Below are 16949 nucleotides of genomic sequence, written 5' to 3'. Positions count from 1 at the left end.
TTGAGAATTTCCCACACTGCTTGCGTTTACACTTTTATCAATGCGCATGTAAACCACATACTGCTCAACCCTAAGGCAAAGTAACATCAATAAGAACAATGAATCTGTTTGTTAGCTCTGTTGTTGTGCAGAAATTGAATGCTAGCCCACAGGGTTTGTGAGATCTCCACTTCATGCCAATCATAAAAGATTAAAGACAATAATGGAAACACACATCAGATACAGGTACAAAGCAAACGATCTTTATTACTTCTGTGTGAACTTGTTAAGATTGAAAAATAAAACACTCGAGTAGATACTCGTAACGCCAACTAGAAGTGGAACTTGCAATGTTTTTATTATCTTTTGTTTGTGCACTTCCAATTTGGTTTGGCAACAAAGAATGGCACTTAAGTGATTCTTGTGTTGACTGGTTAACACATGTATAAACATTACTTCCTAAACGCTGTGTCCTCAACGCACCACTGGTGCAACTATTTACAATTTACATGTTGTTTTGTTATACTTATTAATGTAAATAACAGAACTGAAATGAAAAACTCCCATCTCCAAACAGCCAGCAGAAGCAGCAGTGCTGGGCAGAGCTGTCCTGAGGTCAGTCATAAAATCTGAATTAATACCATACTGAATGGACTGACCACAGGTCCACAGATTATGAAAAGATCAGAAAGAACAGAAACTCTACAACACTGCTTAACGTCTTTAGTGTACTGATGCTCAGTAATCCAGACATGCCTAAAACATTGGCCATTTGTTCTAAATCAAACCAGCTGAAGTCTGCAGCAAAGTGGGCAATAATAACACAAAACAAGTGTGAACTGAATACTTGCAACAGTTCAGAAGAGTACTGTACACTACTACAGTATTTACAGTTAATAATACAGCAGAAAACACTACTATATCTTAACACTTGAAGATAAATACAAGAATATTGGTTCAGTTTTATTCTTAAATTGATATAAAAGCTACTGAAGCTAAAAGTGGCTTAAAAAGAGAAAGAGAAACAGTGCTATTCGGAGTGCTCTGTATGACATTTACTGGCACTCTGGAGAAATAATAAATACTAGCTCTGAACTCCTCTTCAGTGTGGCAACGTCTTCTCAATCTGAAGCAGATGGCTCTTAAACCTGCAGGGCAAAGCGGGAGAGAATAACACACATTACGTACAGGTATGTGTGTAAAAGCTCACGGATGAAGCATCTGTTATTATACAACATTTTCAAAATGCTGAGATGAGTGTATCATTGCACATGCACAGAGCTGTGATCGTGTGATGGAGCGAAAGCCAAACTTACTGCAGCAGCTCAGACTATAGTAGAGGGTCCGATCACCTGAGCGTCCCCCTGTGATGAGAAGGACATGAGCGATGGGGTTATCAAGGGTTAAAGGGGAGGCTCTGATTGGATCATCAGGTGATTATTCCTGAGCGAGTGCATTAGTGCCAGCATAAGCATAGGTGTTATGACATGTCTTTGCATCAGTAGCACTGATGAGTCGTTTGAGGTAGCCATGAAAATGTGCTAGGGCTGCACCACATATTGAACGATGATCAATATTGCCATATGGCTCAGAGCAGTTGAGTTATGTGCTCATGGTAGAGTGTTATATCTTTTCGCATTTTACTTTTGACATTTTTATTTCTTTATTTTATTTTTTTGTTTGTCATTATTGTGTTAAAGTTGTGTAAGCACCCTATATGTACACTTGCTGTGCATTTGTGTGACGCTTGAGGACTTGATGTTTGATGTTTGACGCTTGATGTTTGCAGACTGTTTAGCTACAGCATGTGTCTCTTCTGTTTAAGGCACAAAAGGGAAATCTGTGTTGGGATGTTTGTTTGTATATTTGTTTATGTTGTTGTTGACTTTGTTTTTTTTTTGTTTTGTGCAAAAAATTCCTATAAATAAAATAATTTCCAAAAAAGTGTAAAGTGTGTTATTTACATGTGCAGTGTATCCGAGTGTTCATGTACTGCAAATCAAGCTGTTCTGAGAAGCTACGAGCTGTATTTGTGCAAATGAACATACAGCATTCAACCTGAAAGCAGTGCACGCTCTTATTTTAGTGGCAACCTGTTAAAAAAACGTTTTTGTACACCGGTTTGTACATGGCTTGTATATTCAAGTTTTGTTTTTGAATTGTTTGTTTGAATTGGTTGATCTTGCTATGTTGGTTCAAGTCAACCCCAGTATACTGGCCATATCTTAACATCTTTTACCCAAATAAAAGTTATAGGTGACACCATAAACAAATGTTCTTTTTGAATTGTAAACGATTTATTATAAAGCAGTATTCAGGGTTTTATTATTCTATCTTAAATGAGCATATTTGTGACATTTTCCCTTATACAGTCAATACTGTTCAAATATTTCCCAAGTATGCATTAACACATTAACACATTAAAAATTACTTTAATAACTAATTTCTAGGGTGGCATGATAGCTCAGTGGTCAGCACTTTTGTCTCACAGCAAGAAGGTCGCTGCTTAGAGTCCCGACTGGGCCAGTTGACATTTGTGTGTGGAGTTTGCATGTTCTCCATGTATTGGCATGGGTTTCCTCTGAGTGCTCCGGTTTCCCCCACAGTTGAAAGACATGCGGTATAGATGAATTGAATAAACTAAATTGGCCGTAGTGTATGAGTGCGTGTGTGAATGAGTAGTTGGCAGTTGGCGACCTCTGAAATAGAGATTAAGCTGAAGGAAAATGAATGAATGAACTAATTTCTTATAACTATTTTTTTCTTTGCATAATGATAGTTCAAAACATTTTTCTTGCTATTCCACCAGATACTAGAATTCAACCTAATGTGTTATTTAAATGCTTACCTAGGTTAATTAGATTAACTAGGCAAGTCATTAGACGACAGTGCTTTGTTCTGCAGAAAAAACAATACTTAAGGGGACTGCTTTATTCCAGTTTTCAACTGAAAAGAAAAGACTTTAGACTTTCTTCAGAAGAAAAACATATTATAGCAAATATTGTGAAGCTGTTCTTGCTCTGTTAAACATTCATTGAAAAATATTAGTAAAAAAAAAATGTGTATATATCTATATATATATTTCACAGGAGGACTAATAATTTTGCTTTCAACTGTATTTGATGATTTCCAGGTCATTGCTCTATTACGTCACTATATGTTTTAGCACAACATGTTTCACTTGACCCATCAAAGTGACTTTTATTAAATACAGTATACAGTGCTCAGCATATATGAGTACAGCCCTCACAAATCTATATTTTTAATTCATATTTTAATAGGAAGGTATACAATATTATATTTGTGCATATACATTAGATTAGTCAGTACTGAAGCCAAATCTGGAACTTATCTAACAAAATAACTAACAATAACGGTCCAAATACTAGTACACCCAAATTTATATGTTATAGAGATATAATAAATAAAAAAAGAAAAAAAAAAGAGGAAAAATCAAGAGAAGCAAAATTTAAAAAAAAAATTTAGGTTGAATTTCTTTTTTGCAATAATTTGCTTGAATTTATTTGTATTATCTTTCAATTTCTAAATATATTTGGTGACTAAAATATTATTTTAATAAATATATCTGTTCAATAAATTTGTTTTGTTTTAAATGCAGCATAATACATTGCCTATATTCACTGAGAAATGGACCAAAATAGAGTGTACCTAATTATGCTAAGCACTATATATTTCAGAAAAACAAAATATCACAATGTCAGCATTTTCCAATATCGTGCAGCCCTGAACACATGTAAAACCAAATGAACACATGTAATACTAACCGCTGAGATATACTGGCTGTTGAAGCAGGGCTTCTCCTGGGTGGGAGAGGTGATGGAGGAGTAACACGAGGAGTCACACGGTGAGCTGGGCTCCTCAGACAAAGCCTCTGGAAGGTGACTGGACACACAGCCGCTGTCTGATCCACTCGAGCCACTGCCAGACAGACAGTGAGAAGACGAACCCGAACTCTCTGTAGCTACAAACACAAATCAAATTTCAGTGTCCCATCTGAGAAAACGCATGTCCTGATCCACGTTACGACACGTACTCATAGAGGGCTGACTGCTGGTCTCATGCTCCAGCTCGTCCTCCTCGATGCAGGGCCCAATCAGAGGTCTCTCCCCCGCCAACAGGCTTTGGCTGCTGTACATGTGCAGATTCAAGGGCCCCAGCAGGGTGGACGAGGAAGGGCCGCCGGACGCTGGGGTCCCGCTGACGGGGGTGTTTACTGCAGCTCTTTTGAATGGGTTTGAGTGGTCAAACAGAGAAACGGCAATGGAGGCTCTTGTTCTGGCCCCTGTAACAGAAGAAAGAGAACACATACACTTCATTGAACATGTACACAATGACATCACCAATATGCTATCTAACTGCAGGTTAACTATATGTATATATAATAACTTTAACTGTTAAAAGCTATTAGTTATTAGGTGATTAGTTAAAGTAAATAGCAACTAATAAAGGTATGCTAACTAATATCTTCTTTCTTAAGATTTTGATAGTAATACAATAACGTGCTCCTTTAATAAAGCTTATTTGTCTGATTATCTTGAATCAAAAATAGTATTCTGGTAACGAATAGACATGAAGTTTAATCAAAATGATATGGTTGTCATGTTAAACGGACTCACCTCTGCCCTTCATAATGTAGTCGATGGCTCTGTCGTTGATTGCAGCGTCACTGGGCTTAATGTCCAGAAAGGGTTTATTGCCCACACCCATAGAGACCATCTCCTGCATTCGAATTTCTGCAGAAAGATATGTTACAAAATATTTAAGATTGCATATAAACAGGCACCAAAGAGTCCCATTATAGCAGGTGGTGGAATTGCACCTTAAGGGTGGTTTCCATCTGTCAAACAACAAGAAAAGAAAACAATCCAGTTTGTAGTGACTACTGGTGCACAAAAATCATATTGTCGAAGATGACAGATGAAGGCAAGACACTACCTGCATGCGGAAAAAAATTTGCTCAGTAGTGTGAAGGTTTTTTGGCTTCTGTAAAAGGACGGAATGGCGATGCAGTGGTGCAGTAGGTAGTGCTGTCGCCTCACAGCAAGAAGGTCGCTGGTTCGAGCCTCGGCTGGGTCAGTTGGCGTTTCTGTGTGGAGTTTGCATGTTCTCCCTGCGTCCGTTTCCCCCACAGTCCAAAGACATGTGGTATTGGTGAATTGGGTAAGCTAAATTGTCCGTAGTGTATGAATGTGAATGAGTGTGTGTGGATGTTTCCCGGAGATGGGTTGCCGGTGGAAGGGCATCCGCAGCGCGTAAAAACGTGCTGGATAATTTGGGGGTTCATTTCGCTGTGACGACCCCGGATTAAGAAAGGGACTAAGCCGACAAGAAAATGAATGAATGAATGAAAAGAGGAAATGTTAAACATTTCCGTCTGTTTAAACTGTTTAAAGTTATTTTATCAAAGTTCATCCTCCTAAACTCTGTGCATTTATATTTGAGTGTGATTCATTGTCCAAATAATAACTCTGACTAATAGTAATACTGATTTCAAAATGATCATAGAAAATGTTAAGACTCTCATTCTCATAAATTATTTTTGACATGATAATTGTGTGGTAAAAATCATTACAATCCAAAATTCAGAATAAACACAGAAAGATCATAATTAAGATGTGAAACAAGAATTACAAGATTAAAAGATTAATTATGTCGAAATACAGGTTGAAAGCTGCCTCAGAATTGCCTCTATTTTCTCACACTGAAAATATCAAACTGTAGAAACCCAATACTTATAGAACTCAAATCTGCCCGAGGTCTTCACAGACGTCTTCATATATGCTAAGATGTTATGTGACAGGACATATTATCTGCAATTATCCTTTCATTCTGATTTGTTCCTTCCAGCTGAACAAAGGAAATTCAATGAATTTCTTCAAGCTCAAGCGCTTCTTTTCTTTCTTTCTCACCTTTATTCCGCGTGGCCTGCTGCCACAGTATTCGTGCGATGTCGCAAGTCCAGGCATGTTTGATGTCAGCAGTGCTGGACTGGAGAATGTAGGTCTGGTTTTTTGAAGTTCTCCTCCGAAACCAAATCTCAAACCTCAGACTGTTCTCACCTGACGTCTCTGTCATACCCACATCAGCCGTCTAAACAGACAATCAATGCTATTATATTCGCATATACACCAAACTTTGAGAAAATAAGTTGTGACTATAATGCTGAGTTCATACTGCATGATTTTCAAAGTAGTCGTGTCACAGATGTTTTCATGCTGCATGACTATTTGGGCAAGCATTCTGTCGGTGCTGTGTTCACACTGTAGGATGAATCGTGACAGGGGGTTTTACACTGCATGACTTTACAATAGGAGAATCGCCGACAACTTTGTCTTGATCCACAAACTATGATTCACAATGAAACACTCGCGAGAATTGACATAGAGACAACATGATGTCACGTAGTATATCTTTTGTTATTAACTACATAATGAGAAAGAAGTCTTTAGTGGGGAAGAAAATTTACTTATTTTGCTACAATTTCTCTTCAACATTTTTCTTTTTTGACCCGGTTGTAATATTGCTCAGATGACACGTCAAACAGACACAGGTGCTCCTGCCAGATTTCACTAGTTATTCCTCCAATTCATGGGTCAAAATAAACCAAAAATAGACCAAAAAGAAGCCCTTTTAACTTCTCCCCCAACCTCCTGCTGGCCTGCAGATACCCACACTAGTGGATGCTGCTCTCTCATTGGCTGTAGGTAAGCGTCAATGTTATTTTCAATCAGAACACTGCATTTATTGAATCGCTAACAGCTACAGATATCTAACATGCAAATATCTCAAGGGCATTGGCAACTCATCAGCAATTCACTCAGGTCGCGTCTATGATAGTTCACATTGTGTGATTGTTATCCACGTGAATAAGCACCGATTTGCCTGTGATTTCAGGTATTTGTCTGCGAAATCTGTCGGCGAGTCAAAATCGGGGCTAAAATCATGCAGTCTGAACTCAGCATTGGTTGCAGCATGTCAACTTACATGAAGTCAAAATAGTGTTGAGAAGAAGAAGAAGCATACGTTGGTGTGCTATATTTGTGGCATTTTATATGACATTTCAAACTGAAATTATGTAAAATATGCTAAGGGTAGCCCTAAATATTTACCTCAAACCCTTCTCAAGTATTTAGGAAAGAAAAAGCTATGAATATGGCACTGTAAAAATACTGACATTTACTGAAAATAATAAATCTAAACAAATTATTTTAAAGCAAAACATCTTGAAAGCACAAGACATCTCATTGTTATAGCTTGCAGGCAATCAAAATAATGCTTAAAACAAAACTCCTAAAAATAATGCAACTCAACATGCATGCAACCAAGAGCACTTATTGTTTCTGTGAATACATGATGTCCTTTAGGTGCTTACCTTAAAAGAATGCTTGTATATGTAAACATCTAGTCCACCCTCGATGCGCTTGGGTTTGCTGAAGAGCACTAGATCCTCAAACAGGAACACGTGTCTCTGGCACTTCTTTCTGCCATACGAAATCGTGAACTCATCTTGACGAACCAACTGTCCTTGCTCTTTCAGGTTCACCTGGAAGTGTTTGAGAAAGACAATATGAAACAGTCAAAGTAGAAGAAATTTTAGTCAGGTGGAGAGTGAATCTGCATCTGAAGACAAACTTACATCACAATCTCTGATGGCGTCCATGGCGAGTAGATCATTGCCATGGCGGAGCTGAAATTTGACCATCTCTGCTGCGGCCCGCAAGTATGTAAGCTCCTGCTCCTGGACCTCGCTCACTTCTTTAATCAGGTCTTTCAGCAGAAGGGCATATTTACTCATGCGCTGGATGGGCTTCAGCAGGTATGATGCCAGGTCCATCTTATCCCCCAGCTCCATCTGCTTATGCTGGAATGAGAGAGTTTCTGATGATCTTGCAATTTGCTCATGAGGTGACATGAATGTGCTTTGAGCAGGTGAGAGTATAAACTTTAAACCAGGAATAAAGACCTCAATATATTTGCTTAGATTAATCTGTTTCTCGCTCATGGGTAAGAAAAGTTTAAAAGACCTAAAGAATTGTGTACTATTAACGAATATCCTCATACACACGTTGCATAATTGCCATTGACCAATGCTATCTAGAAGGTTTTACAAGATTAAGTTTTCCAGAAAGCTGTTTCGAGCTTTCGATCCAAAAAGTAATGTTTTTTTAGCATGCTTTCATTAAATATTCCACCATATCTTCAACGTACTGTAGCTTGAAGTGTAAGTGACGTGAAGTTTAGATCTAAAAGATCTAAGAGCCTCTGGTAGGCGGTCTACTGTGAGGTATGGATCTAGTTACTCACCTTAAAGAAGTTATTTCCATGGCTGGCCAGGAGTGTGTCTGATTTTGGCTTGTTCTTGCTGTATAATGCGTAGAGGCTAAACTGGTCTTGCTGTATGTTTATATGAGGAAAAAGAACAAGAAAAAGCAATATTTTAAATGTTATCTTCCACATTTCCGATTTCATGTTTTGAAGAATCACTTTTTTTGTTGTAGCGGAAATTAAGGGAGGGAACATTTTCTCCCAAATCATTTCCAGGTTGAGTTTTGTTTGGAAAGGCTTTTTTTGTGATCGGGTAAATGGTTTTATAATGACTTTCAGGTTCATGGAGTGTGCCATAATTTTAGTGCAGATTTTGCCGCACAAAAAACATGTCAAAAGTGATTTCAGCTAAGTTCACACGCTGCTGTAGACCGAATGGTCTGCCTGTCTTCTACCTCTCTCTTCTCTGTGAATCCCTGCCCTCATTAAGCTGAGCTCTTAAGGTGAGCCAGCACTATGAGTTGACCACAACTGTTAAGAAAATAGTCTGGTGGCCTTTCACTCATTTAAAGAGCCCTGAATCAGCTTATTTCTCAGTTTCATAGAGGACAAAAATGGAGAGAAAGGGATTTCAAAGAGAGCACATTTCTGGATTATATTTGACTTGTGCTAGGTCAAAAATGAGTCAGTCAAGTACTCGAAACAGACAAACACTGACAAATTAAGCTTCTTTGTTTCATTTCTGAAAAAATGTGATTCAATCTTGGACATTTAATTCAGGACTAATGCTTATTACAACTGAAAATAGTAAAAAGATCAAGAAGACATCAGAATTATTATGAAACTAAACTGACTAAACTGAACTCATATAGTATAACAACAAGTTATGGTGAGAATGAAGGGAGTCTCTTACATGTCGTAGGAAACAGTGGCTGACGCGTAGAGGATGATTACAGCAGCTCTCCAGCTCTTTTAGGAAATACTGACTATGAAAGTCCACCAGTTTCTCCAGATTTCCAAATATGACGCTCCGCTTTCCCCGCAGGTCCTGCGGCAGGTCAGCGCGCTCCATCTCAGGGAAATAGTTATCAATGATATACCGCAGGGAACGCACATATTCCCGCTCCGTTGTCACCATCTCATCTACAATGTGTCGTAATTTGCTAAAAGACAAATTAGAGAGAGGACAGTTAACATACTTTGAAATTAACCATTTTAAAAGAGATAAAACCTTTGTAAATCTGCTGCGCATCGATGGATTTGATCTTCAGTGTTTGGACTTTCAGCAGTAAAAATAAACCACACTGAACTAAACTGAACTTTAACTTCGAAACTGGACTGACATGGTTTCAATTACTAGAACTTCTATTTTAGGCTGCGTTGACAAAATCTACGTTGTGAAAGAGCTATAGAAATAAAGATGAATTGAATTAAAGAAATACTTTTTCTGTAATATTTACACTTACTTGGATTGCTGTGATTAAATATGCAGAAGCTGAATTTTAAACTCTTAATGTATTTTCAGAGATCCTGGGCTTGTGTGGTCATGTAAACAAGTGTATTTTAACTTGCATAGTACTTGTATATGTGTACACTGCTGTTCTTTTTTTAAATAAATGTTGTTCTTTTGAACGATACATTCATCAAAAAACTCAGAAACAAAGCATCAGATTAATGTTTTAACACTGACAATGAAATAGTTCACTCAGAACAAAATCAGCATATTAAAATAATTTATTTTGACACTAAAGCCTGAAGTATTTGTTATTGGCGATATTAAATCTCACTGCTTTGACTGCAGCCTTGCTTAGCTTGCTTGCTTGCTTTTTCTTTCAAAAACACCCTAGAACATTTGTAAGAAAGTGTAAGATCAGTGTGTGACAAATGATTGTTTGGCTTAACAGCTTTTCCAGTTTTTGTAACAATAAAAAACAGGTGTTTTCTCACGGTTTTAAAACAAGTTTATCTCTTGATTTACAATGGCCAGATCGTTATGACCAGAAGGCCTCTCTCTACCTCCAATCGTCACAACCTGATGACAGCAAACCTGAATGGTCACTGTTTTTCTGCTTGCTTACAGCCCCTTTATCTGATCACAACTCGGCTGAACTTGCTGTGTGTATCCAAAAAAACAAGGCGATGGTTTAGTGTTTACATTAATCTCAAACTAGATTGTTATCAGAATGCATTAAATGTTTGTAATAGCTGGACCACACAGAGCTGAACAGATTGTTTTGAGTTATTTCACTCTAACAAACTGTATCAACATCACCTCTGTACTGCAATGTTGGAGAACCTGGGGAATGTGTTTTGACAGGAAGATGCACAGATGTAAAGACCTCTTTCAGATGTCTATATAATCGGCTAACTCCATCCATCTCTTCTGTGTGGAGGAGCAGAACACAAACACGTTCCCCACCACTTCAAAGCCCAAAGGACCAGCGCCCACCTGGGAAAGTGATCTGTATTTCAGGCTCTTTCCCAAAGGGGGTTAAGGGGCGAGCAGAGGGACCCACAGCTGGAAAAGACATCCACGGAGATTCAGAAGATTATGGGGCTCTGACAGTCTAATATGAGACATACTGAGTTTCTTCATGCACACATGATGCAAGATTCATGAATGTGTTTTTAGATGGAGAAAGATATTTTTTCAGTCAAGGATGTCTGTGTATGTTACATTTTTAACAGAAACTCAGGAATATACAGGGGGTTTAATGCCATGGGCGAACCAAAACATAAAGTGCCCTGTTTCCAAAGAAATCAATGAAGATATTTTGAGAATCAATTTCCAGTACATTTTTGTATATATCTAGACAATGGAAGTCAATGCAAGCTAAAACTGCTGTTCTTCAAAATATCTTCTACTGTTTAAATCAAGAGAAATGGGTTCAGGTTGGAAACAACAAATGAAGACTGAACAATCGTTTATGGATTGACCTGTGTTCGAGTGTCAAGAGCCATATGTTCTATGTGCTATGTGAAAAAAATCAGATTTTATGTTTCAAAGTCAATAATAATAATATGGGGGTCACGTTGGCGCAGTGGGTAGCACGATCGCCTCACAACAAGAAGGTCACTGGTTCGAGCCTAAGCTCGGCTCCAAAGACATACGCTATAGGTGAATTGGGTAAGCTAAATTGTCCGTAGTGTATGTGTGTAAAAGAGTGTGTATGGATGTTTCCCAGTGATGGGTCCGCTGTGTAAAGCATATGCTGGTTAAGTTGGCGGTTCATTCCGCTGTGGTGACCCCAGATTAATAAAGGGACTAAGCCGAAAAGAAAATGAATGAATGAATGAATAATAATATTATAAAACGCAGTATTTGATTTTTAAATCTGAAAGCAAATATTTACAAACGAATTGAAAAAAACATACAGTATAAATGGAACTGTTTTTAGAATTAGTTTTATATATAATAAAAATAGGCGGCACAGTGGCTCAGTGGTTAGCACTGTCGCCTCACAGCAAGAAGGTCGCTGGTTTGAGTCCCAGCTGGACCATTTCTGTGTGGAGTTTGCATGTTCTCTCTGTGTTTTTGCGTGGGTTTCCTCCGGGTGCTCCGGTTTCCCCCACAGTCCAAAGACATGCAGTACAGGTGAATTGGGTAAAAAAACTGGCTGTAGTGTATAAGTGTGTGTGTGAATATGAGAATGTATGGGTGTTTCCCAGTGCTGGGTTGCAGCTGGAAGAGCGTCCGCAGTGTAAAACATATGCTGTAATAGTTTTCGGCTCATTCCGCTGTGAAGACTGCTGATAAATAAGGGACTAAGCCAAAAGAAAAATAAATGAAATGAATAATAATCCTATTATATATAACTACATAGTATTTGCATAATTCCTCATTATGTTATTATATGTAATTATTTATTTACAGTTAGTTGGAAACTAACTGCAACTAACCCTAACCCTTGAATGTCTTCTTGAGTTAAAATATTACTCCATGCGTTTCTGGCAGCATAGTTACTCAGATTCAGCATCAACAGACTGGTAATGCATTCCTGCCCATGTGCGAGTGTGTGTGTGTGTGTGTGTGTGTGTGTGTGCTTTGTGACAGCTTCACAGAGTGGTGGATATATAGTAAGGGTCTGAGATGATGGCCAGCGGACCTCCCTGGTTGATTGTGTTTAGTTTACAGCTAGTGAGTGTGGGTTAGTACTTGTATGTGTGCACTGAGTGTACCCACCTGCCCTTGCTGCGTGTTTCTGGAGCAGGACTCCCACTGCGGTGTGCATCAATTGAAGACCATCCATGGATGGGTGGCAGCCGTGGACTGTATGGCCTATCAATCACTTCAGTGCTGCTCACCTCCAGACCCTTAATGAACACCCCTGTGTTTCCTCTGCGTGCAGGCTCACTTAAAGTCCTCTGACAGGTCCCGTACCTTGACACAGGCTCGCTGCCAGCGGTATCGAAGCTCTGAGTCTTCCGCAAAACCCTGCGGTTTGGTTGAACAGAAGTACTGCTTGGGCTTGTGCACGCTAGCCCCTCTACATGTGGGCTCTGAGGAGACTCATCTGTGGAGATGCTGCGTGTTAGTCTGTGGGATCTGACTGGGGTGCTGTGGGGGATTCTGTGCTCAATGCTGTATGGACTTCCTGTCGGAGTTCGAACAGTGTCACGTGCATCCAGACGAATGCCTGAAGGGCTGCTGGGAGTTGACGATGTGCTGGACTGTGAGGAAAGTCTATCTCGGCCCCAGGCTCCGCCGAATGCTTTCCGGCATGAAAAGGAGATGCTACTGCTACGCTCTTGATGTTTAGTGCTAACATCCGAGTTACGACGAGAAGAGTCACCCCTTACTGACTTTGAATCGCTGTCACGGCGGGAACGCAGGGCCATCTCCAGCTTCTTCTCAAACATCTGCTTGGTCTCCTGACACTTGGACCAGGCAAACTTCCACTGCTTGAGGCCCTGCTCACTCTTCAGCTCCCCAGCGAGGTCCTTCATCTCCTGGAAGTGTGCATCAGGGATCGGGGGGTGCTGACTGCGATAAGTCTCCAAACATGTGATCACGCTCTGACACTTTTCAGACATGCCACAATCCTCCATACTGACACACGCCAAATGACGCATGCCCTCTAGTGCCCATTCATATGCCTGGCAAACAGAGGAAAAAATTGTTAAGAGAAAAAGAACATTAAAAGCTAAATTTCAATGTTTTATACTATTGTAGCATTGTTTATTTTTTGTTTCATTTTTGTTCTTATTTTTTTATTTTAGCAACTTTACAGTTGCAGTGGCTCTTTTGCAAAAAAATAAAATTGAGACTTTTGATTTTAAATATACTTTTGTCCAGTGTGTTTTAATAAACGTAACATTTGTAAAAATAAATGTATGAAACATCCATAATTTGAATAACCCCAAAAACGTATTTTCATTCATTTATTCTGAATGAAAACTGCTGTATTTAAAGGAAGAAATAGGACATGGAAATACTTCACAATAATATGTTTTATTTTAATTCACATACTCATAAATGACAAGAGTATAAAAGAGACTTCTTTCATGGAAAACAACTACAAATGCAGTGTGAATGAGAATGAGGGAAGGATAGAGTGAGAATCCTTCCAGCACCTCATTCATTTGAAATAAATAGGTTTTTAGCCAAGGATCTGGGAGGTCTGGGTAATCAGGCTTTAACATGCAGCTCAGCCGCAGGAGGGCCTATAGTTTCAACTATGTGTGACAGCACTGTCCCACAAAGACACATGCCAACGGCTTTACTAGCTGTCTCTCCATTTAAAAGAAAATCTGAAGGCCTCTTCTCACACTCCAAGATGCTGTTATAGTAGATCAACTGAACAGCAATTTAATTTTTAGCACTTTTTCATCAGCATCCTGGTGGGCAGGTTTCTATAGCGAGCACTCCTGCGGATACAAGAGCTTTAGGTGCTGGGAAATGAGGGGTTAAACTTCTGAAGGGATTAATACTGATCATACACAACCCCCTTCTACCTCAAACACACACACACACACACACACACGCACACACACTCTTCAGTACTGGCTGCAAACACAGGCTTGTGTTTAGACATTCCTGAGAAAGGAGCAAAACTCCCCCTCTTCTCTCTCTTTCTGCGCACACACAACATCTCTAAGTTCTACTTTAGCTGCGATGTGACATGGTGACACTGCTGGCTCCTCAAGTCTCTCTCTCTCTCAGGTTAGGGTGACACAAAGGCCACATGCCAGCATTTTGGGCCTTCAGCACCCAGATACTAAAGTCTCTCACAAGAGCAAGGGTCAGAGGTTAGTTGCCCACGCTAACAATACACACGGTTAAGAAGTCACAGAACTGATAGAGGAAAGAGGCACAAACACAGAAGACACAAAAAGAAGCAAATGTGGCATAATTGATGAGTGAGAACCAAATGAATTTGAAGACCCCTGTTAATAGAGATGCAAACATGTGCAAATATTTCGCATGGTTTAGTTTGTTTAAAGTGATACTAAAATAAAGTGTGTGCAACAGAAAAATACTTAAATTGCAACATAATAGAAGTAAAATTGCAACTGTTTTGAATTTATATTTTTACATACTACTGTGTCTCAGTTTATTAATTGTTAATCAGATGGAGGCAGATCTGAATGCAGGCCTAAAAGACTAAAGCTGCGTCCAAATGGCACACTATACACTATGCACTTATGCAGGATGTACTTATGCACTTAACAGCATAGTACATGTATGTAGTGTTGTCCCAAATGGAATACTAATGGTTTTATTTACTAAGTGGAAATTCAAATCGTTTCCCTGATGACGTTTGACAGTTGCCAAATTAGCGATATAAATGACCAAACTACCAAATTATTCCTGTCTGAGTATAACTGCATTCACTATCAGGAGGTGGTATAATCACTGTCATAGGAGAATTTTGCTTTCACAAGCCAAAATAAATAAAGCAATCAATGTGCGCCTGATAGCTCCGCCCCTTACATCACTTCACACTTAATTTTAATAGTTGAATGAGTCATTATGCTTGTAATTAAAGTGCACTTAATATTTTTTGAGTTTTCAGTGTGAAAGCACTACTTACACTATTTATACAACAAAATGGCGTAGAATTGTGCATATAAGCATGCGATTTGGGATGCACCTTAAATGACTGGAGAAGTCCAGCATTGTTCTCCAGATAGAACTATGTTGTTCCACCAAAACATTATTTTCATTACAAATTAGGAAAGGGGGAAGGGGGAGGGGGGGTATGAATCAATCAATCATGATAAGATCAGTAACGTGCATTTAGAAAATAAGCATGGTGAATTTCCATTTCATGCTAACTTTATTAAAAAACACTTTGAAATTTTGTTATGCTACAACACTGTTGAAATAAAAAAGCTATGCAGAAATATATATTATATATGCAGAAACTATTTAGATTTTTTAGATTGGATTCAACTTTATTGTCATTATACAAGTACAAGGCAACGACATGCAGTTTAGGTCTAACCAGGAGTGCAATAGTAGCAAGTGCAGGATATAGGTATATAAGTCATAAAGTGCAACTATGGTGATATTTACAGATGAATGTACTATGAACATGTTTTCATAGTTTTACAAGTTTATAGCTATTATATATAGGTATATGTACAGGTTGCTATTAATAATCAGAAGCGTGAAGATAGATACATATTATAAATGTATATGTACAGTGGGTATGTACAGTTCAAATGAATAAATCAGTGCAATGTAGTGCAATGAATATGTGAAATTTTTACATTTTTAAATGTGCAAATGTTAAATGGTGCTGTGATTATGAGAAGTATAAGCTATGAGGAGAGTGTGGGGGTGTATTAGGGGGCACCTTTACCACCTTTCTATTGTGTCAAAATAAAGATAGAATAATTTAAATTAATTTTATGAATGTTACAAACTGATTGAGTTACAAACTATATTATACTCTGTGACAAACCACACACACAAAAAAGCTTAATTTCCATTTAACCAGAGTAAATTTATAATAGTTTGGCTTAAGTTACAGTCACTGACTCCAGAAATCTTCCAGAAGTCCTGTTAATTCTCTATTACTACCCTGTTCTGCTAAACTCCTGATGTGTGAAACAGGCACGGGAAACACAAACAGATATAAAGCGCTCTGTTCCTGCAGTAAAACAGCAGCAACAGTTTGCAGTGATAAAATCCACCACAGGTTCTGCTGAGGACCTGGGGTCAAATCAGCTCACAAAACTGCCCCCCTTGGTGGAAAAACAAAATAGAAGAAAAAAAAGCCCTGTGCTTTCCCTTTACTGAAATAAAGCAGACACTTTGATCTACAGCCCAATATGGTTCCTCACTCAATCTGATGATGCCCATAATATGTGGGCAGGGGATGACATCATCGTTTGGTTGGTTAGCGTTCATGGCTCTTTGAAGTGTGAATTGTGTGTGTGTGTGTGTGTGTGTGTGTGTGTGGTGGGGCTCTGGTTGGTGAGAGGAGAATTAGTTTGCCTGAGGGAGGCACCTCTAAAGGCCCCACTATTCAACCATGCACAAAGAGCGAGAGAGAAACACAGAGAAATGGAGAGAGAGTGTTAGATGTGCTAAAACAGAGCAGTGGGAGTTAGACAGATCCAGTGTTGGATTGGGCTTTTGTACACTCCCATAAATGAATCTCTCAGCAGTCTAAGTGGGTCAAGAGGAGCGTTTTAAACTTGAAAGAAATAACCTTTTATTATTTCCTCTCAAA

The 16949-nt window shown here is 38.8% G+C and overlaps 1 protein-coding gene across 3 annotated transcripts in view; it reads right to left on the bottom strand.

The window, feature by feature from the left end:
* Positions 1 to 220: 220 nt before the first annotated feature.
* Positions 221 to 16949, bottom strand: part of plekhg4 (pleckstrin homology domain containing, family G (with RhoGef domain) member 4) — an 89172-nt gene continuing 72443 nt past the window's right edge. For 2 of the 3 annotated variants that reach the window (XM_056461752.1, XM_056461754.1), the window contains exons 14-24: positions 12449 to 13362; positions 9179 to 9428; positions 8305 to 8394; positions 7637 to 7861; positions 7373 to 7543; positions 5910 to 6090; positions 4617 to 4733; positions 4034 to 4282; positions 3765 to 3961; positions 1296 to 1343; positions 221 to 1127 (exon numbers count right to left, since the gene is read on the bottom strand). In XM_056461752.1, coding sequence (XP_056317727.1) covers positions 1305 to 1343; positions 3765 to 3961; positions 4034 to 4282; positions 4617 to 4733; positions 5910 to 6090; positions 7373 to 7543; positions 7637 to 7861; positions 8305 to 8394; positions 9179 to 9428; positions 12449 to 13362 — 2433 coding nt within the window. In that variant the 3' untranslated portion in view covers positions 221 to 1127; positions 1296 to 1304. The remainder of the gene's footprint in view (positions 1128 to 1295; positions 1344 to 3764; positions 3962 to 4033; positions 4283 to 4616; positions 4734 to 5909; positions 6091 to 7372; positions 7544 to 7636; positions 7862 to 8304; positions 8395 to 9178; positions 9429 to 12448; positions 13363 to 16949) is intronic. The other variant, XM_056461753.1, reaches the window with a different exon arrangement.

This window comes from Danio aesculapii, chromosome 7 (assembly GCF_903798145.1).
Source record: "Danio aesculapii chromosome 7, fDanAes4.1, whole genome shotgun sequence".
Classification (NCBI taxonomy): domain Eukaryota; kingdom Metazoa; phylum Chordata; class Actinopteri; order Cypriniformes; family Danionidae; genus Danio; species Danio aesculapii.
This window is presented reverse-complemented; position numbering and strand designations above follow the sequence as displayed.